Source organism: Macrotis lagotis, chromosome 7 (assembly GCF_037893015.1).
Source record: "Macrotis lagotis isolate mMagLag1 chromosome 7, bilby.v1.9.chrom.fasta, whole genome shotgun sequence".
Lineage (NCBI taxonomy): Eukaryota > Metazoa > Chordata > Mammalia > Peramelemorphia > Peramelidae > Macrotis > Macrotis lagotis.
Window position 1 is genome coordinate 156,749,153 of NC_133664.1, and position 23,088 is coordinate 156,772,240.

General features: G+C 34.2%; 2 protein-coding genes across 7 annotated transcripts in view; one reads left to right on the top strand and one right to left on the bottom strand.

Annotated features, from left to right (window-relative positions):
* NAPEPLD (N-acyl phosphatidylethanolamine phospholipase D) overlaps nucleotides 1–9,795 on the top strand; it is a 110,582-nt gene extending 100,787 nt beyond the window's left edge. For all 6 annotated transcript variants that reach the window (XM_074193996.1, XM_074193995.1, XM_074193997.1 and 3 more), the window contains one exon: nucleotides 6,967–9,795. In XM_074193996.1, coding sequence (XP_074050097.1) covers nucleotides 6,967–7,095 — 129 coding nt within the window. In that variant the 3' untranslated portion in view covers nucleotides 7,096–9,795. The remainder of the gene's footprint in view (nucleotides 1–6,966) is intronic.
* A 5,650-nt stretch (nucleotides 9,796–15,445) lies between these two features.
* The window catches only part of ARMC10 (armadillo repeat containing 10), a 37,421-nt gene continuing 29,778 nt past the window's right edge, over nucleotides 15,446–23,088 (bottom strand). Inside the window, exons 5-6 of the mRNA XM_074194000.1 lie at nucleotides 19,471–19,542; nucleotides 15,446–18,611 (exon numbers count right to left, since the gene is read on the bottom strand). Coding sequence (XP_074050101.1) covers nucleotides 18,348–18,611; nucleotides 19,471–19,542 — 336 coding nt within the window. The 3' untranslated portion in view covers nucleotides 15,446–18,347. The remainder of the gene's footprint in view (nucleotides 18,612–19,470; nucleotides 19,543–23,088) is intronic.

Sequence of the window (23,088 nt, forward strand, 5' to 3'; positions counted from 1 at the left end):
ACATCTTAAGGTTGAGTTAGCTTTATCTTTTTTTTGTCAGCATGTTACACTATTAATTTACTGAGTTTATAATCCTCTCAAATTTCTGTTTTCTTTTCACATAAATTTTTGTTTAGCTATTATCCATTTTCCTTCCAGTATATTGGCATTTTATTTTTTGAACTTTTATAATGATTTTTGGAACTTTAATAATGATAATATTAAAGTCTATTTAGTTCTTTAAGACTTGCAACTTATTTATATATGTTTATATTTATATACATTTATTAATTTATATACATTCTCATTTAATTCCTAATCTAAAAACCCTATGGGTATTTTTACTACTATTATCTTCATTTTATGATGAGGGAGGTTAAATGATTTGCCTAGAGTTACCCAGCTAGTAAATATGTATGCATGAGGTCACTCTGCCTCTCATGAATAATATTTTATTATCCCAAGTACTAAAATAACTCTGTGCTGCTATCAAAGTAGATATACTCTTGATAAACCTATCAAAACTCATTCGATCAAAAGATCTTCTGGGGGGGCAGCTAGGTGGCATAGGTGGATAGAGCACCAGCCCTGGAGTCAGGAGTACCTGAGTTCAAATCTGGCCTCAGATACTTAATAATTACCTAGCGATGTGGCCTTGGGCAAGCCACTTAACCTCATTGCCTTGCAACCTCCCCCCCCCAAAAAAAAGATCATCTAGGGAGGTATTCTCCCTACCAACACAGATTATAACTAATCGGTACCTTTATGAGTTGATATTGTCAGAAAATTCACCATCATTTTAGTGATTAACTTTTATTTATGAATCTGGAACTGTGATTTTTTTAGTCTGACTTGCTTATTTTACAAATGAGGGAACTGAGGCTCAAACAGGTTTGAACCAAGATACTAACTCCAAATTCTTTTTTTGTTCTTAAAGATTTTATTTATTTTGAGTTTTACAATTTTCCCCTAATCTTACTTCCCCCCCCAACAGAAGACAATTTGCCACTCTTTACATTGTTTCCATGGTATACATTGATCCAAACTGAATGTGATGAGAGAGAAATCATATACTTAAGGAAGAAACATAAAGTAACGGAGATAGCAAGATCAGACAATAAGATAAGTTTTTTTCCTAAATTAAAGGTAATAGTTCTTGGTCTTTGTTCAAACTCCACAGTTATTTCTCTGGATACAGATGGTATTCTCCATTGCAGACAGCCCCAAATTGTCCCTGATTGTTGCACTCATGGAACGAGCAAGTCCATCAAGGTTGATCATCACCCCCATGTAGCTGTTAGGGTGTACAGTGTTTTTCTGATTCTGCTCATCTCACTCAGCATCAGTTCATGCAAATCCCTCCAGGCTTCCCTAAATTTCCATCCCTCCTGGTTTCTAATAGAACAATAGTGTTCCATGACATACATATACCACAGTTTGCTAAGCCATTCCCCAACTGAAGGACATTTACTTGATTTCCAATTCTTTGCCACCACAAACAGGGCTGCTATGAATGGTTTTGTACAAGTGATGTTTTTACCCTTTTTCATCATCTCTTCAAGGTATAGACCCAGTAGTGGTAATTCTGGATCAAAGGATATGCACATTTTTGTTGCCCTTTGGGCACAGTGGAACTGTAATTTCACTAAATGAACAGATCCTGGTGTGAAAACCTTCCCCAAGGATGAAAAAATAGTGCTTAGCTCTAGAAAAAGTATAAGTTAAGAATATACTAGGCTACATAGGGCAATAAAAATGTGTAAACCTTTGATCCAGGAATATCACTACAGTCTATATCCTAAAGAGATCAGGACAAAGGGGGAAAGTACAAAAATATTCATAGCAGCTCTTTTTGCAGAGCCTAGTTCAGATTGCTGAGGAGGTGGGGAGGGAAGAGAGGGAGGGAGAAAAATGTAAAACTTAAAATCTTGCCAAAAATGATTGGTAAAAACTACCATTGCATGTTGTTGAAAAAACAAAATATTATTTTAAAAAGTTAAAAAATATATTGAGCCATTAAGGACATTATGATTCACAAAACTTTCTTTCTGTTTTTCTATTCTTTCCCTAACTTCCAAGTCCTGAATCTGGTTCAAGGAGTAAGGTTACTATAGCCCTACTCTGCTTCTGCTAAAAAAAATTATTCCATCATTAATAAATGCCTAGTTTTCCCATACATGAACTGAAAAATAAATTTGTGGTCACAGTTAATGTTCTAATGTTATATTTTGGCATTGATTCTGTTTCCCTTAAATGAAAGTTATTTTCTATAAAACCACTTCCTCTACCAAAACCACTTCCTACAGCAACTAGGACTCATTAGATATATTGCCTACTCCCTCATATAATTTAATGATATACAACCTTATTTTGCACTGAATTTGACATATGATATTTCATTTGGATGAAGGTCTAAGAGTTAAAATGAATTCAGCAACTAATGACTTCATACTTATTATTTCAACAACTAATGATTTAAACCAGCATAGGAAAAATGATTGAGATGTGCTATACATCTGTTGAATACTTTGGAATTCTGACCTCTTAGAGTTGGAAGCAATACTATACAGAGTTTTCAGATGTTAGATATATGTGTCAGATGTCAGAATCCAACTTCCTTCCTCATTACCTTCCCCATCCCTAGGAGGTCTTCTAGCACATGAACTGAAAAAATAAATTTGCAGTTCCTTTTAATGCTGTGATATCATACTTCAAGCATTCATTGCCTAAGCACCACTGGGTGATTTAGTGGATATAGTATGGAACCTGAGCCCAGAAAATATGAGTTCAGATTTGGCCTCAGATATTTGTTAGTTATATGAACCTGGGTAAAGTCTTTTAACTTCTGCTTCAGTTCCTCAACTGTAAAATGGGGATCAGAATAACACATATCTCCTCAGGTTGTTCTCATAAGTATAAAGATCCCTGCGACCTACAGCTAAAGACTTCCCTCTGCATTGACATTGATCTGCCTTTAGATTAGATTTAACTGTACACTCTCTGTCTCTCTAACTTATATATACAAGAAGATAATGAAGTACTTTATCAAATATATTGCTGAAATCAAGATATTCTGTTTATAGTTCTCTATTCCACAAATCCATTAATCCCAATTTGCTGTCAATTTTATTGTTTTTTGTTGGGCAAATTCTGGGTTTTACTGATCACCAATTCATTTTTTTACATATTCACAGATTATTTATTAAATAATACTTTCTAGGATTTTCCTGGGGAATCCATATCTGGCTCCCTTGTCCAATTTCTGAAATCTAACTTTTTCCTCCTTTTTTGAAAATTAAGACATTATTTGTCTGTCTCCAGAATCCTGGTACCATTTCCATTTTCAATAACTGTTTTTATGTTACTGTAATCACACCTGAAAATTTCTTTAGTACCTTGTTATATAGTTTCTGATTTTGGAATCCAGGAAAGATTTTTATGGATTCATGATAAATTTGTTTCTCAGTCTCTACTGGACTCTCAGTTCTGTATAAACATTCTTATATTCTTGCCAGCTTGACTATTTACTGCCCTCTTCACAGTAGCCATTCCAAACCTCCTCTTCTCTTTTTAAGACTATATTATGTCACCTCTTCATCCTTTCCTCTCAACAGGAAATCTAGAAAAGTACTTAGAGATGAGTCAATTGTTTAAGGTCTTGTTTTAACTCTGTACTTCAAAAACTCTTCATCAGATTCCATTTTCTCAATTAAATTCCAGGAATTTATTAAACCCTTTCTGTGCACATGTCTTTATATAAAGAACAGAGACAAGAAAGTTCCTGCCCATTGAGAACTCTATTGGAGGCAAACAACATGCCTACAAATAATAAACTAAAAATTAGGCAAAATAAATTAATTTGGGGGTGGTGTAGAAAGGAACATTAACTGCAGTGAGTTGAAGGAGGTAGGAAAGTCCTTATGTAGAAAATGGCATTTGAGATAATCCTTGATGGAAACAGGTATTCTAAGAAGTAAAAATGGAAGGAGAGAATTTCAGCAATCACAGAGGTAGAGGAAATTGCAGGTAGTACAATATGACAAGAATATAGTGTGAAACTGAATGATGTAAAACAACTAAAAAAAGGCTTGGGACAGTTGGTAAAGGGTTTTAAATTACCAGAGGATTTTATATTTTATCCTAAAGGAGTCACTGGACATTCTATTTCTTTGATCCTTTACTATTGAAATCAACATAACCTTTTCCTATATTTGAGAATCTGTTGAATTTTTGCTGCCAAAGATAGGGAATTGAAAAATGCACAATAGAGAAACTTTTTTGGGGTAGAGAAATGGAAGGGCATTTGTTTTCAACCAAACAACTTCAAATTCATCAGCAAAGGACCTTACTACAGAATATTTAATGAGTTCTCATATCTCTGGAATAAAGTCCAGATTATGGAGACATTAAAGATTTAACTCCTACTCCCCTTTCCAGAACTATTTATATAGTCCTTTCTTATTCTGAGTTTGTCATTTGCTTTAGCATATGTGGTTTCCCCAGTGTCTCTAAGGCTCTCCTTCCTCAGATTCATCTTAGAGAATTCATACTTTTTCTCCAGAGGCTCATATGACTCTTCATAGAGGAGACCTTTTTTTTAAAAAAAAACTTAATAGTATTTTTTCTAATTTTATGTAAAAATAATTTTCAACATTTTGTAACATTTTGAATTCCAAATTTTTCTTTTTCCCTCCCCCCCAAGATACTAAGCATTCTGTTACAGGTTATACAAATATATGTTAATAATTATGTTAAATGTATTTCCATCTTAATCATGATGTGAAGAAGAATCAGAAAAAAAGCACAAAAGAAAAAATAAAAGTGAAAATAGTATGCTTTGAACTGCATTCAGACTCCATAGTTCTCTGTCTGGATGTGGTTAATATTTTCCATCACAAGTCTTTTGAAATTGCCTTGGGTGATTTTATTGCTGAGAAGAATTAAGTCTGTCATAGTTATCATACAATGGTGCTGTTACTGTGTACAGTGTTCTCCTGATAATGCTCACTTCACTCAGCATCAGTTCATGTAAATCTTTCCAAATTTTTCTGAAATCTGCCTGCTAATCATTTCTTATACAACAATATTCCATTTTACATTCATCCATTAAATTTGTTCAATTGATGGATTCATCTCAATTTCCAATTTTTTTTTTTTAGGTTTTTTTTGCAAGGCAATCTGGGTTAAGTGGCTTGCCCAAGGCCACACAGCTAGGTAATTATTAAGTGTCTGTGACTGGATTAGAACTCAGGTACTCCTGACTCCAGGGCTGGTGCTTTATCCACTGCGCCACCTATCTGCTCCTTCAATTTCCAATTTCTTAATCACCACAAAAAGAGCTGCTAAAAATGTTTCTGTACATGTGGGTTCTTTTTCCTTTTTCATGATCTCTTTGGGATACTGGCCTAGTAGTGGTATTGTTGGATCAAAGGGTGTGCTCAGCTTTATTTGCCCTTTGAGCATTTCCAAATTACCCAGAGGCCTTTCTTGACTTTGATATAAATGTCTTTATAGATATTTTTGTCATGCTTGCTGTATCTTGTCCTTTCTGTTTTATTCTTAAAAACCCCTGGGATAACTTTGCTTAATTAGGTCTCTTATGAAATGTTCTTTGTATTCAGTTTTTAAAAATAACTTTATATATACTTTCTAATTGCACTTATATACATGTTGAATTTCCTCTTCCTCCTTTCCTACCTGTTCTTGGTAGAATGCAAAGGCTATTTTTGTTTTTGTCTTTGTATAAAAAGTGATTAGCATACAGTAGGTGCTAAATAAATTGAACTGAATTTAAAATGTCTACTTTCTCTGTGGCATTATTGATTATTGCACAATCTATCTCAATTCACTTTTTTCAGTTGTGTCCTATTCTCCATGACCCCATTTAGGGTTGGGTTTTTTTGTTTTTTTTTTGGTAAAGATGCTGGATTGGTTTGCCATTTCCTTTTCTAGCTTATTTTACAGATGAGGAAAACTGAGATAAGCAGGGTTAAGGGACTTGTCCAGTCCTAAAGCTAGTCTGAAGCCAGATTTGAGCTCATGAAGACAAATCTTCCTAATTCTAAGCCCAGTACTATGTCCACTGTGCTAGTGAGGTGCCCTATGGTTAAAGCACTGGACTTAGAGTCAAAAAGTTGTTGTTCAGTTGTTTTAGTTGTGTCTGCCTCTAAGGAGATTTTCTTGGCAAAGAAATTGGAATAGTTTGGCATTCCTTCTCCAGCTCATTTTTTTTGTTTGTTTGTTTGTGGTTTTTTAGGTTTTTGCAAGGCAGTGGGGTTAAGTGGCTTGCCCATGGCCACACGGCTAGGTAATATTAAGTGTCTGAGACCGGATTTGAACCTAGGTACTCCTGATTCCAGGGCCGGTGCTTTATTCACTGCGCCACCTAGCTGCCCCATCCAGCTCATTTTTTCTGATGAAGAAACTGAGGCAAACCAAGATTAAGTGAGCTGTCCATGATCAGAAAGCTGTATGTGAGGCCAGATTTGAACTCAGGTCTTCCTGATTTCAGATTCTGCATTTTTCCACTGTCTCAAGCATTGGGCCAGTCATTGGCCTAACCTTTCCTTCAACTTCTCCTTCTAAACAAAAGAAGTCATTTTGGTTCTTTTACCTTCTTGTCATTAGGCTTACATATTTTGACATAAATTTTAGTCATCCTTGGCAATCCTTGGCATCCTGTTTTGTTAAAAATCTGAGCTCATCATAAAGTTCCCTTGTGAGCTGCATTAATTTTTTAATTACCATCGTTCCCCTATGCTTTTTCTATCCTCAGGTTCATTTTAGCTTCCCGTTCTTTTTTTGAGTTGATATCTTTATAGAGTTATCGGGTCTTGAAACCATTTTAGGTTGAACTTTTGCTTGCAAATTTCAAATAATAAAAATGTTGCTCATAGCAAAGAATTTTTGGATGTCTTTTTTTTTTCTTATGGCTTGTTTTGTCTTATGGCTTGATCATTTGTCTTTTCCTTCCCCTTCCTTTACCAGTATTACTTGGATCCTCCGTTGAAACTGAATGAATCATTGGAGAGGTATGGAATTAAGTGTGAAGATTTCTTTACCTTGAAGCACGGAGAATCAAGAGATATAAAGTGTGATAATGAAAACTTTGAATAAATGTGGATGATAAAGACTGGAAATAAATATGAATATCAGAGGGCTTTTAAAAACATTGCTTGCAAGTTTTGAAATAGTGAAACTTTTAAATTACAAGATAAAATATGGTTTTCTTTTAAATTTAGAAATTTAGATCTCTCCAAGTTTGCATTTTACTCTAAGTGTAATAATTTGCATAGGCTAATTAATTTATATATTAAAAGAGTGAAAACAATAGATTGGGTAATATATGGATTTTAAATGCTGTTTTAAGCGAGAACATTGCAGTGGAAACTTTTTTAAAATATTGATTTAAGAGAAGTTATCCCTAGGTTGAATTCCATTTCTAAATGTGAAAGTCTTATTCCTATTCTTCAGGTCCTTTCTTCATATAAAGTGAATCAAAATTCATTGAAAACCTATATATTTTAAGAATACTGATCACTCATATAACCTTCCTACCCTAATAATATTTTTGTCACTTAAATCAACATACATCTCCAACTATGCATTTTCCAGCATAAATATATGGGATTTTTACATAATTTACATTCAGGTCTTGATAAAATGTATTAATAGACTATAGTTTTGTTTAAATTTGATCTCTATAAAAAATTACCCCTTAATATTCTTGTATAAATTCTTTTTTCATTGGTCTGTGTAGCTTAATTCTAAAAATACCAATAAGATTAATTTTTAAAAATTAGTTTAATGATTATTTTGTGTTGGATTAAATAACTTGCATTTTAGATTTTGATTCATTATAAGCAAGATTGTTTCTTTATTATATATATATTCATACTACCTTGTGCTACAGTCTTATCTAAGAAAAAATTTCTACAAGTTACATTATTAGAATTGTATATTTTTTGCCAAATGTTCAATACTTCAGGGTTGGTCAGTCAATAGTCTGATAAATTTGCATATAGGTAAAGAAGCACTGTGCCTTGGTTGCAAAGCACTGAATGTCTGAAATCTAGTCCTGTCTGGCTAGAATCTTGATTTTTTTTTTTTTTGGTAACTAACTTCAATTAAATCTACTTAGCCTCTGTGAGCCTTCCCCATCTGTAATATGGAGATAAAAGTTTTTATCTATCTTGCAGGTATACTGATAAATACACATATATGCATATGCATATATGCAAAACATATAAACACCCACATGCACACACATGTATAATACACACATGTTACACACATGCATTCCTCGTGTAAGTGTGTTTATGTGTGTGTACTATTTTATTATTATTATTTTTTTTTTTGGCGAAGCAATTGGGGTTAAGTGACTTGCCCAGGATCATATAACTATAGTGTCAAGTGTCTGAGGCCAGATTTGAACTCCTGTCTCCAGATCTGGTGCTCTATCCACTGTGACTGAGGAGTAAATTTCAAGTGATATTACAAGTACTTTGAAAATATTAAAGAGAAAATTATTATTTAAGGTATTTGGATGTCTAAGCAATAGGCACATTTTAAACATAGGCCAATGACTTTGAATATGTACTTGCTAGATTTTTACCATACATATCAGGAAATAAAAAACTGGGGGTGACCTAACTCACCCATGTTGTATTTTAGAGAGTAAGAACTCACATATAATTGTTTATGTTAAGATTTAATAAAAAAATTTCATTTAAAAAGTTACAAATAAATTGAAAAAAGTTTTGTATTACATTTTGATACAACTTTAATGCTGTAAAATCTGACTTTTGTCATCCATACTTCAAAAGAAGGCTTGCATAGTATTTAATACTGAAAGTTTTTAAATCTGGAAAAGTGTGTGGAGTGAATGACAATTAATTAGATGTTTCCTTTTATTTGGAATAAAGGGAAGTACATTTTTGTCCTAATATCCTCTTTCATTCTATCTATCCTAAGGTGAAATCATAATATGCTTTGGTTTGTTAGAATATTTACTAATCTTTTTTTTTCATTCCCCCCCCCCCCCCAAAGTGTAAAAGACTCTCTTTCTTCTCAGGTATAATTCCTTGTCTTTCCCAAAATTGGTAACATAGTCAAATTTATCTTTCTGCATTACCATGCCATAACACATCCTTATAAATTCTACTCTCTACTTCCTATTAATATATTAATATATTGGACAATGTCTTAATTTTAAGAAAATTTCTGGAATTGTAATGATCAGTAGCTCCAATATATGGGTTTGGCTGAGGCAGGGAGAGAATGAATGAAGTGGAATCATGTAAACTGTTGGTAAAGCACACTAAAACCCAATGCTAGTTATACTGAGTGCACATATTGCTTGTATGTTTTCATTAATTATGGAATATTCAAGAAAGTAGTTTTAAAATATTGTAAAGAAATGTGCCTTTTTAAGGGATGTAATACCTAAAACTAACTGTTGGCCAGAATATGTGTATAACTACTCTCTCCCATCAGGAAGTCTTTCTATTGTACTTTTCTATTGTAAATATATTGTTATTTTTAAAGTTTGATTTGTGTCAACTTGCCTGAAAAGTCTTTAAACATGGATTCATGATTTTCTGGATGAAGCATTCTTAAATCTATGTAATATAAAAGGTAAATTTTAAGCATTTTTCGGACAAAAGCACAAAGGAGAAATAAAACATACACTGGTCTCTGTATTGCTAATCACAGTCTTGAATTATGAATATTGATGCTATAAAATCCAGTTGAATTTATCTATATTAACACTTGCCACACTAGCTTGTTAGAAAATAAACTTCTGATGTAATACAAGTTCTTAATTTTTAATACAAGTTCTTAATTTTAATACATATTATTAATTTTTATATACCTTAACTTCCTACTGGTACTGTGGATGGGATAATGAATATAAATTCTTTGCTAATATAGAGATTGTCATTTTTTTTATATTTAAATCACCAGTGCCTTGCATAGAGGAGAAGCTTAATAAATGCTGATTGATTAATTATGGACATTGACATTCTGAGGGGAATATACATAATTTTAGAAGTGCATCATAAAAAAATATTGTTTTTAATGTTAATGAGGATGGTTAGCACTCTACCCAGAAACACTAACTCTGTTATTTTTTCCCACAAAAGATAAGTATCACTAGAATAGTTTTTCAACAGAAAGTATTGTGAGTGGTTTTCTCTCAAACAACACTTTAGTTTTCAGAAACCACATCTGTTTGGACATTGTCCAAATACAGACTGAAATCCATTCAATTTCACCCATCCTTATCCTTGCAACTCATCCCTGCCTTCACCCCACCAGAGGTTCCACTAAGGACTGGGAAGCTGCCTCCCTTTCTCCTCATATTGTAAGGCTACTTACTATGGGACCACTTGAACTGTCCACTTGTCATCCCATACCCTTCCCACCTGACTGACCCATCTTTTTATCACACCTTTCTCTCATGACATCTTTGCCTTTCTCTAGAGCTCATTTATAGGTTGAAGCTTCCTCATCCCTAAAATAAGCCTTTCTTGCCAATCTGTGCAGTAGACATTTAAGCTTTTCAGAAGCTGTATTGTTTCATGACTCTAAATACCACTGCCACTACATTGGCATTGAAAAGATGGGCCTTGGATTCATTCAAAGCGAGTCTCAGGGGATATATTATAGCTTTAAATGCTTGCATGAATAAATTGGAGAAAGAGGAAATCAATGAACTAAACAGGCAACTAAAAAAATTAGAGAAAGAACAAATCAAAAATCCCCAATTAAATACCAAATTAGAAATTCTAAAAATTAAAGGAGAAATTAATAAAATCGAAAGCAAAAAAACTATTGAATTAATAAAACCAAAAGTTGGTATTATGAAAAACCCAATAAAATTGATAAACCTCTGGTCAATTTGATTAAAAAAAAGAAAACCAAATTGCTAGTATCAGAAATGAAAAATGTGAACTCACCACCAATGAGGAAATTAAAGTAATAATTTGAAATTGTTTTGCCCAGCTCTATGCCAATAAATTTGATAATCTAAGTGAAATGGATGAATATTTACAAAAATATAAGTTGCCCAGGTTAAATGAAGAAGAGATTAAATACCTAAACAACCCTATCTCAGAAAAAGAAATTCAACAAGCCATCATTGAACTCCCTAAGAAAAAATCTCCAGGGCCTGATGGATTCACAAGTGAATTCTACCAAACGTTTAATGAACAATTGGTTCCAATTCTATATAAACTCTTTGGAAAAATACGGAAAGATGGAACTCTGCCTAACTCTTTCTATGAAACCAATATGGTGCTCTTACCTAAACCAGGAAGAGTTAAAACAAAAAGAAAATTATAGACCTATCTCCCTGATAGACGCAAAAATCTTAAATAAAATCTTAGCAAAATGTTTACAAGTTATCACTAGCATAATACATTATGATCAAGTAGGATTTATTCCAGGAATGCAGGGTTGGTTCAATATTAGGAAAACTGTTAGTATACTCAATTATATCCAACAAACCTATCAGAAATTATATGATCATATCAATAGATGCTGAAAAATCTTTTGACAAAATACAGCATCCATTCCTACTAAAAACACTAGAGAGTGTAGGAATAAATGGACTGTTCCTTAGAATAATTAGCAGTATCTATCTGAAACCATCAACAAGCATTATATTCAATGGGGAGAGGCTAGAGGCATTCCCAGTAAGATCAGGGGTGAAACACAGGTGCCCATTATCACCACTACTATTCAATATTGTATTAGAAATGTTAGCTTCAGCAATTAGAGAAGAAAAAGAAATTGAAGGAATTAGAATTGGGAAGGAAGAGACAACACTCTCACTCTTTGCAGATGACAGGATGGTCTACCTAGAGAATCCCAATAAGTCATCCAAAAAACTACTGGAAACAATTAGCAATTTTAGCAAAGTTGCAGGTTAAAAAATAAACCCTCATAAATCCTCAACTTTTCTATATATGTCTAGCAAAATAACAGCAGGAAGAGCTAGAAAGAGAAATCCTATTCAAAGTAACCTCAGACAATATAAAATACCTGGGAGTCTATCTGCCAAGACAGACTCAGGAACTTTTTGAAAACAATTATAAAACACTTCTCACACAAATTAAATCAGATTTAAATAACTGAGCAAATATCAACTGCTCATGGATAGGTAGAGCTAATATAATAAAAATGACAATTCTACCAAAACTAAACTACCTGTTTAGTGCCCTACCAATCAAAATTCCAAGAAATTAATGAGTTAGAAAAAATTCTAAGTAAATTCATATGGAGAAATGAAAGTCAAGAATTTCCAGGAGCTTAATGAAAAAAAGTACAAAAGAAGGTGGCTTAGCACTACTTGATCTAAAATTATATTATAAAGCATCAGTCATCAAAACTGTCTGGTACTGTCTAAGAAATAGAGTGGTGGACCAGTGGAATAGACTAGGTGCAAAAGCAGGAGACGGTTATAGTAATCCACTGTTTGATAAACCCAAAGAGTCCAGCTATTGGGATAAAAGCTCCCATTTTGATAAAAACTGCTGGGATAATTGGAAGTTAGTATGGAAGAAACTTAGATTAGACCAACACCTCACACCCTTTACCAAGATAAGATCCAAATGGTTACAGGACATAGACATAAAAAACAATACTATAAGCAAATTAGAAGATTAAGGACTAGTTTACCTGTCAGATCTATGGAAAGGGGAGCAATTTATGACTAAGGAAGAGATGGAGAACATCACCAAAAACCAATTAGATGATTTCGATTACATTAAATTAAAAAGCTTTTGCACAGATAAAACCACAGTAACCAAGATCAAAAGAAATGTAGTAAATTGGGAAACAATCTTTACAACTAATGATTCTGACAAAGGACTCATTTCTAAAATATACAGAGAACTGAGACATATTTTTAAAACAAAAAGCCATTCCCCAATTGACAAATGGTCAATTTAGGCAAAGGCAATTTACAGATGAAGAGATTAAAGCAATTGATAGCCATATGAAAAATTGCTCTAAATCATTACTTATTAGAGAAATGCAAATTAAAGCTTCGATGAAGTACCACCTCACACCTCTCAGATTGGCCAGTATGACCAGGAAGGATAATGATCATTGTTGGAAGGGATGTGGGAAATCTGGGACACTATTACACTGTTGGAGCTGTGAACTCATCCAACCCTTCTGGAGAGCTATTTGGAACTGTGCCCAAAGGGCAACAAAAATGAGCATACCCTTTAACCTAGCAATACCACTACTGGGTCTATACCCTGAAGAGATGATGAAAAAGGGTAAAAAAAGCACTTGTACAAAAATATTCATAGCAGCCCTATTTGTGGTGGCAAAGAATTGGAAATCAAGTAAATGTCCTTCAATTGGGGAATGGCTTAGCAAACCAGAAGGGATGGAAATTTAGGGAAGCCTGGGGATTTGCATGAACTGATGCTGAATGAGATGAGCAGAACCAAAAAAACACTGTATATCCTAACAGCAACATGGGGGCGATGAACATCCTTGATGGACTTGCTTGTTCCATCAGTGTAACGATCGGGAACAATTTTGGGCTGTCTGCAAAGGAGAGTGCCATCTGTATCCAGAGAAAGAGCGATGGAGTTTGAACAAAGTGCAAGGACTATTCCCTTTAATTTAGGGGAAAAAAACCCAGATATCTTATTGTCTGATCTTGTTACCTCTTAGACTTCTCTTCTTTAAGGATATGATTTCTCATCACATTCAATTTGGAGACAGATTGCTTTCCATGGGGGGGGGGGAAGTAAGAGTGGGGAGACAATTGTAAAACTCAATATCTAATAAAAATAAATTAAAAAAAAAAGATGGGCTTTTAGTTCTAGGAATTTGGGACCAGCGAAGGTGCTTTTGCAGCTTTCCTGAGGGCAACCCAGCCTGCCCCCAAAACTAATTATACAGTTAGAGGATGAGGGAAATGTGGTTAAACAGCAGTTAATATTTAATTAAATTATTTAAGTATTAAACACCGGGTATTATGCTACATTTCAAGTTAAAAAGACAAAAACAGGCCCTACCCTTAGGGAGTTTTTGTTCTATTGGGAATTGTTTCTTTGGAGGTGTATAAGGGAAAAAGACCTTGAAGGTTTGTGTCTGTATGTGTGTGTGTGTGTGTGTTGTGCCAAATATGAATTAGTAACTTTGTAAGACTCCACAGGAGTCTTACCATTAATAGAAAGCATCCCGAAGGGTTATATTCCCAGTGTACTCAACCTGTTATATTCAATTTTTAGAGTAGTCAGTTTTAGAATGATCTTTGAACAAGCTTAAGTATATAGAAGAAGGGATCTAGCATGATGTAGAGACACAAAAGCCACATTGAATGAAATTCATTGGAAATGGATTTTAGCTTGATGAAAATTTGGGTGAGGGAGGGAATGTGATAAGTTTTCTGAAATAAAGGAAGATCATCCTATGCAAGTTATTATAATTGATTTTATTTGGTCATGGAGAGAACTTGAGTCAATGAATGCCAAATCAGAGTCTTATTTTGGCTCAATAAAAGGAAAAACTTTCTGCCAAACAGTTAAAAAAAAAGAAATGGAATGGACTGCATAACTAATTTCAGTGCTCTGTTAGAAAACAGATGTATTTTTGAACAGATCAGGGATTTCCTTAGGAAATCCAGTCTGGATCAGTAACACAACTCAGTCTTAGTGGATTTGCCAGGGGCATCGAGAAGTTAAGCCTGGAGATACCTAGCATCAGAGCAAGTATTTTTCCTACAGGATCTGTTAGAACAGTTATATAAAAAATGCAATGCTGCCTTCTTAAGTTGGAATACATCTGTCACCTTTTGGACTAGATCCTTGATTGTAGAAAAGTATCTTTTCCAAGACTATTTTTAGCTTTCACCTTGCAATTAAACTCACTTGGAGCCTGCAGATTAAATTTGTACTATTTTGCCAAATTAAAACTGGTCTTCTGTAAATTGGTGGTTATAACAATGTCATGAGAATTCCTCTAGAATTTTCACTAGAGTTGGGTTTTTCCATGTTTAAAACTTTCCAGAGGACTTTTCCCAAGGTTTTAAGGAAGCTTTCTCCACCAGTCTGTTGTTTCACTTTTTAAAATAGTTGATTCATAATTGTTTTTGTTCAATTGTTTGTGACCCCACAGCACATAGTGTGTATGTTGATTTCTTGGCAAGGAAACTGGAATACTTTGCCATTTCCTTTTTCAGTAGATTAAGGAACAAGTTTAAGAGACTTAACCAGGGTCACACAGCTTAGTGTTTGAGGGTGAATCTGAATTTTAATTCAGATCTTCTTGACTTTAGGCCCAGAACTTTATCCACTGAACCCATCAAGTTGCCTCTAGTTAATCATTAAAGATGTACAAAAGTATCAAGTATTTTAAATGACTAAGACCTTTTTTCTTTTAAAGATTTTATTTTGAATTTTACAAGTTTTCCCCTAATCTTGCTTCCCTCCCCCCACCCCCATAGAAGGCAATTTGCCAGTCTATTCATTATTTCCATGGTATACATTAATCCAAATTGAATGTGATGAGAAATCATATCCCTAAGGAAGAAAAATAAAGTATAAGAGATAGCAAGATTACATAATAAGATGTTTTTTTTTCTAAATTAAAAGTAATAGTCCTTGGTCTTTGTTCAAACTCCACAATTCTCTAGATACAGATGCTATTCTCCATCACAGTCCAAAATCGTCCGATTTGTTGCACTGATGGAATGAGCAAGTCCATCAAGGTTGATCATTGCCCTCATATTGTTGTCAGGGTGTACAATGTTTTTCTGGTTCTGCTCATCTCACTCAACATCAGTTCATGCAAATCCTTCTGGGCTTCCCTGAATTCCCATCCCTCCTGGTTTCTAATAGAATAGTGTTCCATGGTATACATATACCACAGTTTAAGCCATTCCCCAATTGAAAGACATTTACTTGATTTCCAATTCTTTGCCACCACAGAGGTGCTGTGAATATTTTTTTGTACAAGTGATGTTTTTACCCTTTTCCACCATCTCTTCAGGGTACAGACCCAGTAGTGTATCAAAGTGTACGCACATTTTTGTTGCCCTTTGGGCATAATTCCAAATTGCTCTCCAGAAAGGTTGGATGAGTTCACTAACAACATATTAGTGTCTCAGATTTCCCACATCCCTTCTAACATTGATCATTGTCCTTTATGGTCATATTGGCCAGTCTGAGAGGTGTGAAGTGGTACTTCAGAGATGCTTTAATTTGCATTTCTCTAATAAGTAATGATTTAGAACAGTTTTTCATATGACTATGGATTGCTTTGATTTCCTCATCTGTAAATTGCCTTTGCATATCCTTTGACCATTTGTCAATTGGGGAATGGCTTTTTTTTTTAAAAACTTGACTGTTTTCTGTATATTTTAGAAATGAGTCCTTTGTCAGAAATACCAGTTGTAAAGATTGTTTCCCAATTTACTACATTTCTTTTGGTCTTGGAATAACTAAGATCTTTACAATGGAAAAAACAAACAACCTTGATTTTATGAAATAGACAGCATCAAGTCTAGATACATGAACCACCAAAAATTTATTTGGTGGAGATTTTTCCAGTGTCATTTAACATACCTTATATATAACCTTTATTAAACAAAAATATCTTTATAAATACAAAAAGTGAGTTGTGTAATCATAGTACAAATGTTAATAATAATCATCACTTTAAAATAATGATAAAATATTTCTCATTTTTAAATAGAGTTCTTTGGTTAAAAAAATACAATTCAATAAAATAGCATGGCCCTAAAATGAAAGCACATGGAATATATTTCATTTATAATACAGAACTAAGATGACTCATTGTTCATAGAACTCAATTTTCCTGTCCTAGGTCCTAGAAATGGAGCTGGAATGGACCCTACAGACCAAACTTTTCAGATTAGGTTACTGAGGCCCTGAGTGACAAGGTCATATAGGAAGTAAATGGCAGAGCAGGGATGGTAATCAGGTTCTCTGACTCCAATCTGTGCTCTTTTAAGTCTCATGAATTAGTTCAGCACTTTTTAAAGCATCCTCATATATATATATATATTTTTAAGGGTTTTTTTTTTTTTAGGTTTTTGCAAGGCAAATGGGCTTAAGTGGCTTGCTCAAGGCCACACAGCTAGGTAATTATTAAGTGTCTGAGACTGGATTTGAACCCAGATACTCCTGACTCCAGGGCCGGTGCTTTTTTTTTTGTTTTGTTTTTGTTTTTTGCAAGGCAAATGGGGTTAAGTGGCTTGCCCAAGGCCACACAGCTAGGTAATCATTAAGTGTCTGAGACTGGATTTGAACCCAGGTACTCCTGACTCCAGGGCTGGTGCTTTATCCACTGTGCCACCTAGCCTCCCTGCATCCTCATATCTATTAATTGATTTGATCCTTGAAATAACCCTGAGGAAATTGAAGTAAATCTATCCCTATTTTGCAAATGAGGCTTGTCAGAGAGATTAAGTGTCAAATTCTGATAAGTTGGGTTGAAGATAGTAGAATCCACATAGAATAAGATTATTCTTAAGCTATATCATAATACAGCAAAATATTGAAGAGAGGGTGAGTATTCATTTTGAGAATAAACCTTAAATCACACAGATTACTACTAGTCACATATAAAAATTACTTTAAGTAGCTTTATTGTGTTCAGTTTTATGAAAGCTATTTTAATTTTAAATACTGTGATAAATTTTTTAAAATTACAGCTTTTACACTTTACAATTCCTAGAGTCTTAAAAATTTCTGTAGCATTCACTTGAATTCAAAGTCAACCAGAAAATACTTAATAATCTGAATTAAGGATATTTTAACAAACTAGGACATCTTAGTTCATAATGAGTTTTTTCAATATTTCAAGACTTCAAGCAAAAAATCATAACCAATTTCTCTTTGGATGATGGATCTCATGCCACACTATCAAGAGTAAATGAATCTGAATCAGCTCTCCAATACTGGAGCCCCCTAGGACTTCATTAGTGTCTTAGACCACAAAGTCACAAAGAATTTTCTAAATATCTTCAGACTCCTTGCTTCAGTGCATACTCTGACTGGTGGATCCCATCCTTCTTGCTTCATTTTACTGTTCAAAGGAATAAGAAATCCTAGAAATCATATATTCTATCATTTTCCCTTGGTTATAGGAAATGACAGAGAAACTTTATGATCAAATGGCTTATTAGAGCCTTAGTTTTATTTTTTTAACAAAATAACATTCCTAACTGAATTTTCTCTCTCTGCTCCAAGGCTAAGCACTCACCACTGTATGGTGAGAGTATGTGAACATGATAAAAAGTATTATAATCACTTGGCTCATTCACAGATTGTAACACTGAGTTATTCCTCGTGTTTTTTTTTTTTAATACACAGTCAAAGTATGGTTAGGATTTTTGCAACTTTTTCTTTCACATCATCATCATCATGGTGATATGCCAAGGATAGCAATTTCTCAGCGCACTCTGTAGAGTCTCCATAGAGTAAGGAGAAAAGAGAACCATTATTAAATTGATGCTGGGCAAACACATTCTCATTTTGCTTTATATTGTCATTTAAATTTGCAAAGAATGTAAGGACCCGAAGGAGAATTTCCTTTTCCATATTTTCATCAAGGAGGGAAATCAATGATGATTGCACCTAAAAAAGATAAAAATGATTAAATATTACTTTTTAAAATCAAAATTTGGGATTCTAATATACCTGGTATGTAATAATTATATGACAGTATTTTAAATTTTACTAAGATTGAAAATAGTTTACTACTCAATTCATAAGATAATCTTTTTAAATATATATTTGTGCCTAATGGGAGTCATCTCTAGGGTGAGGAAGAAAAAATTCACAAAATAACTTTATTTTTAAAAGAATAGAAAGTTGTACTTAATATATTTGCAATTTTATATTTGCAATTTTATGTATAATGGTTTTTTTCTTATACTGCCTTATGGAAATGCTTGTTTCATTCAATAAACTAAGAAAAAGGAAGGAATAAATCTTTTTTTATGATATGATTCTTTAGATATCTTCAAAATGTTCTAAGGAATTCACATTTTATACTGTTGGAAAAGACTTGGGGCTTGAAATTGAATTTTGGAATGGTGCATGCTCTCAATTTCAGGATGTGATTTAATTTTGGGGGGAAAAATCCATGTTTTAAAATAACTAATGTGCAGTTTATTTTTTAAAAATTCATAACTGTGTGAACTAGAAGAAGTTTTATAAAAACACATCAAACATCACAGTGAAAAAAAGTAAATTTTATTCTATGTGTATTAAACTATTAATGATTTCTTTTAGGGAATAATGAAATGGCATGACCAAATGCAAATTCATACATATACATTGTTCTTCAAAATATTAGCTCTCCTAAATTTTATTCAGTTATAGTTACTCTTCAGTTGATCAATACTGATTTATCATTACCTAATATATTTTTGATGATTAAATACATATGTACTATAAAGTTTAAAAGAAAGTAAGTATATAAAATATTTACTTGCACACTGAGGAGTTCTCTTGTCATAGCTGGATTTGCTGACAAATTCAAAAGCACTTTCAAAGTCTGAATCTGAAATGAGAATTTTTGTTAATCAAGTTTAGATATCTGAACAACAAAGGAATAGGAATATTGTTAACCATATAAAAAAATGAGGAACATAAAAAATTAGTATATATCCATGATACAGGTTCCTATTAACATAAGAGAGGCTCCCAACATTCTTTTATTCTAGTTTTGTAGTCTTCCTTTGCTTTAAAGCAGCTAGGTGGCACAGTGGAGAGCCTGGCCTGGGAGCTCAAACCCAGCCTCAGACACTTGATACTAACTAGCTGTGTGACCTTGGGTAAGTCACTTAACCCTGATTGCCTCACATCCAGGGCATCTCCAGTCGTCCTGATTCATATGTGGCCACTGGACCCAGGTAGCTCTGGAGGAGAAGGTGAGACTGGTGACTTAGCACAGCACCCCCTCACTCCAGTTCATGTGCTTGTCATGACATCACCTCCCTGATGTCATGGTCTTCTTCAAAACTGAACGGCAAATATTATTATTAAGCATGAATTAAACATGTACCTGATACAAACAGAATTAATGTGCTTACATGCTCTGGCCTATTTTGAAAATGTAACTCCATTCCAATAATAGTCTATAACATTATAAAAGCAAATTAACCCTACCTGTGGTGAAGTCCAGAAAATGGGCCATATTACAGACTGTATACATTGTTCTAACATCTTATAACTAACTCCCTCAGAAAACTTACTGCCTAAATTAGCATCAAGTTACAAATCATAATTTCTTTTCAGGAAAACAAGATGCATCCTTGGACTATCACAGAATTTGCAATAAGAGATACTCTAGATCAAAGTGTTTGGGTTTTTTTCATTCTTTAGAAAGAGAATGGGCCAAAGGAGAGACAGTGGAAAGGTAGGTGAGATAGTGTTGTGTAGAGAGGTAAGGAATGTGAATAAAAAAGATAAATTGTGAAAACAAAACAAAAAATAGTGAAGAGTTACACACAGGAATAATGTTTCCTGTCTGTTGTGGCCAAACCATGTAACTCCTATATCTTCCTTGACATCTAGTTCAAGGATGAATGAAAGATCTTCCCACCTCCACCCTAATCCCATCCTTTCTAATCTCATTGAATTTTTAGACTCATCACTTCAGGTCTGGTCTACTAAAATATTCTTAGTAGGTCTTACTGTTTCCATTCACTTTTCTCCATCAATTCATCCTCACATTAGTGACCTTTTAATTTTCTCACTGAATAGCTCTGATTATGTCATACTAAAAGTTCTCTCTTGGAAGTCCCCAGACTCTCCATTTGGAAAAGCACTCTGCTGGCCATGCTTATTCCAAATATGGTTTAGCCCCTGACTACTCCTGCCCTACCCCAGCTTCCTTTTGTGGGCGGTCTTCACTGTTTCAGAGCTCAGCACAGTGTAGGCACAGAATAACTAAATGCTCTGTCCTACCAGTTCCCCACTATTTACAGGGTAACATCAATCTATTATGCTGGGATCTCATGGAATGACTGTGCCTTGAAGTTACTGCTAGCCTAAGCTTTAATCCTCAGCTTTACTGTACAGTTCAGATACTTGGTTTTTTTTATCAGTTTGCTTGGAAGTGATAAAGCTCAGGAGAAATGGACCATGATCTTGAAACAAACTAGAATGTCAGTTGATAAGACAGTGGGACACACTCCAGATCTGAGAATTGATGTGGGCTTTCTGTAGAAAGGACAGTCCTCCCTGATGGGAAAGTCTAAGAGGATTAAATTTTCATTATTAAAATAACTAGAAAGACAGTAAAAGTAAAGAAGTAAGGAAATAAAGCTCAGAGAGATACTCAACCAAAGTCACACCAATGTCAAACCCAAGTCTCATGACTTCCAATCCAGGACGACCAAGCCACCTCAGTGGGCTACTTGGTGGTTCACAAAGTATATATTGGGTTTTTTTTTAGGCTTTTTTGCAAGGCAAACGGGGTTAAGTGGCTTGCCCAAGGCCACACAGCTAGGTAATTAAGTGTCTGAGACCAGATTTGAACCCAGGTACTCCTGACTCCAAGGCCAGTGCTTTATCCACTACGCCACCTAGCCGCCCCTAAATTATATATTGTTAAAGGATATTTCTATCAAATTTGGAGAGCTTGAGGAATTTCTCCCTGGATAAGTCACTTAATCTCTCTGGGCCAAAGGCAAGTAGAGAAGTTAGTAAACTGCAGAACAGGAGCCAATCAGCCCTGGAAGATGATTTTCCTCAATCCAAGTTTCCCATCAGTTTCTTATATTCCCTTAAACAAGGACAAGTTTTTACTGCTTAACTTTCCTTAAATATTTCTATTTTCAAAAATTTTGGTCATGACAACACTCCCACAAGTACACATGAAATTTCTAAAGCTAAAATGCATGTATAAGGCATGTAAGATAAATGAGAAGATGACACCTTTATGTAAATCAATGCAAGATCCATTAGTTCATTAATATTTCAGTGTAGGTAACTTATGCAGATGGCAAATTCCCACCTCTTTATTTATGTTCATTCCTATTAGCTATCATTTCAAAAGGTGACATTTTCTGTCTTGTCCCTAGATTACAGGAGTATAGCCTACTTAAGAGTTTATATTGTCCACTGTGCCCTGACTATATTTCATATTCCTTAACAATCACAAATCTTTATCCTCTGACTCCCAATGCAACCTTTTTACCAATATATTTCTCTATTCCCTTCACAAGAATCTCACTTCAATAAAATTGGTTGTCATCTCCCTTCTCTTATTCATACAGGTGGCCTTCCCTTCCATTTCTAACAATCACCAATTCTATTCTTAAGTACTAGCTATAATTATCTCTTTCTGGAACAATCTTCCTTGATTCTCTTGGCTGCCAAGTGTGATCTTCCTTCCTGTCTTGTGGATCCTGGGAGCACCTTGATTAGACCACCAACACATTACTATTTCAGTATTTCTTAACATGAATAGTCCTTCTAACTTAGAATGCAACCTCTTTAAGACAACTGAGAAGATGCTCTTGGGAGTATAACTGAAAAAAAAAACTCAACTTGGAAGATTCTGGATTTCACTAGCTTGGTCCTCAGATAACAGACAACTGAACTTTTGAGGAAGTAGACCATTAAACACATAAGAGCCATGTGATCTTGGGTAAATTACTTAATCTTCGAGCCTCTGCCTTGCTTCTGCCTTACCTATTGGCACAGTATTGCTGTGAAGATCAGATGAGAGAATGAACAATCAAGTCCTCAGAAAATTCTAAGAGATTTAGGGAATGAAAGGGACTATTATGTCTTACTGACCAAACTAGGTTGTCAGCCCCTGGAGGGCAGGGAACACATCTTAAAGCCTTCTTTGTATTCTCTTCAGTATCTACCTAGCCCACTGTTTTGAGATGAATATGTGTGATGAACTGGACTGATCTCAGCATATAAACAGTCAGCAAGTTTTACTTTTAAAAAAAGTGACTATCAATGCTAGTGCTAAATAAAATGGAATTTAAAATAAATAGTTCCAAAGAGAGGTACACTTGATGTAAAAACAAAAGACTAAAAAATGAGCTTTAACAGATAAAACATGTTGAAAAGAAGCAATTAACAT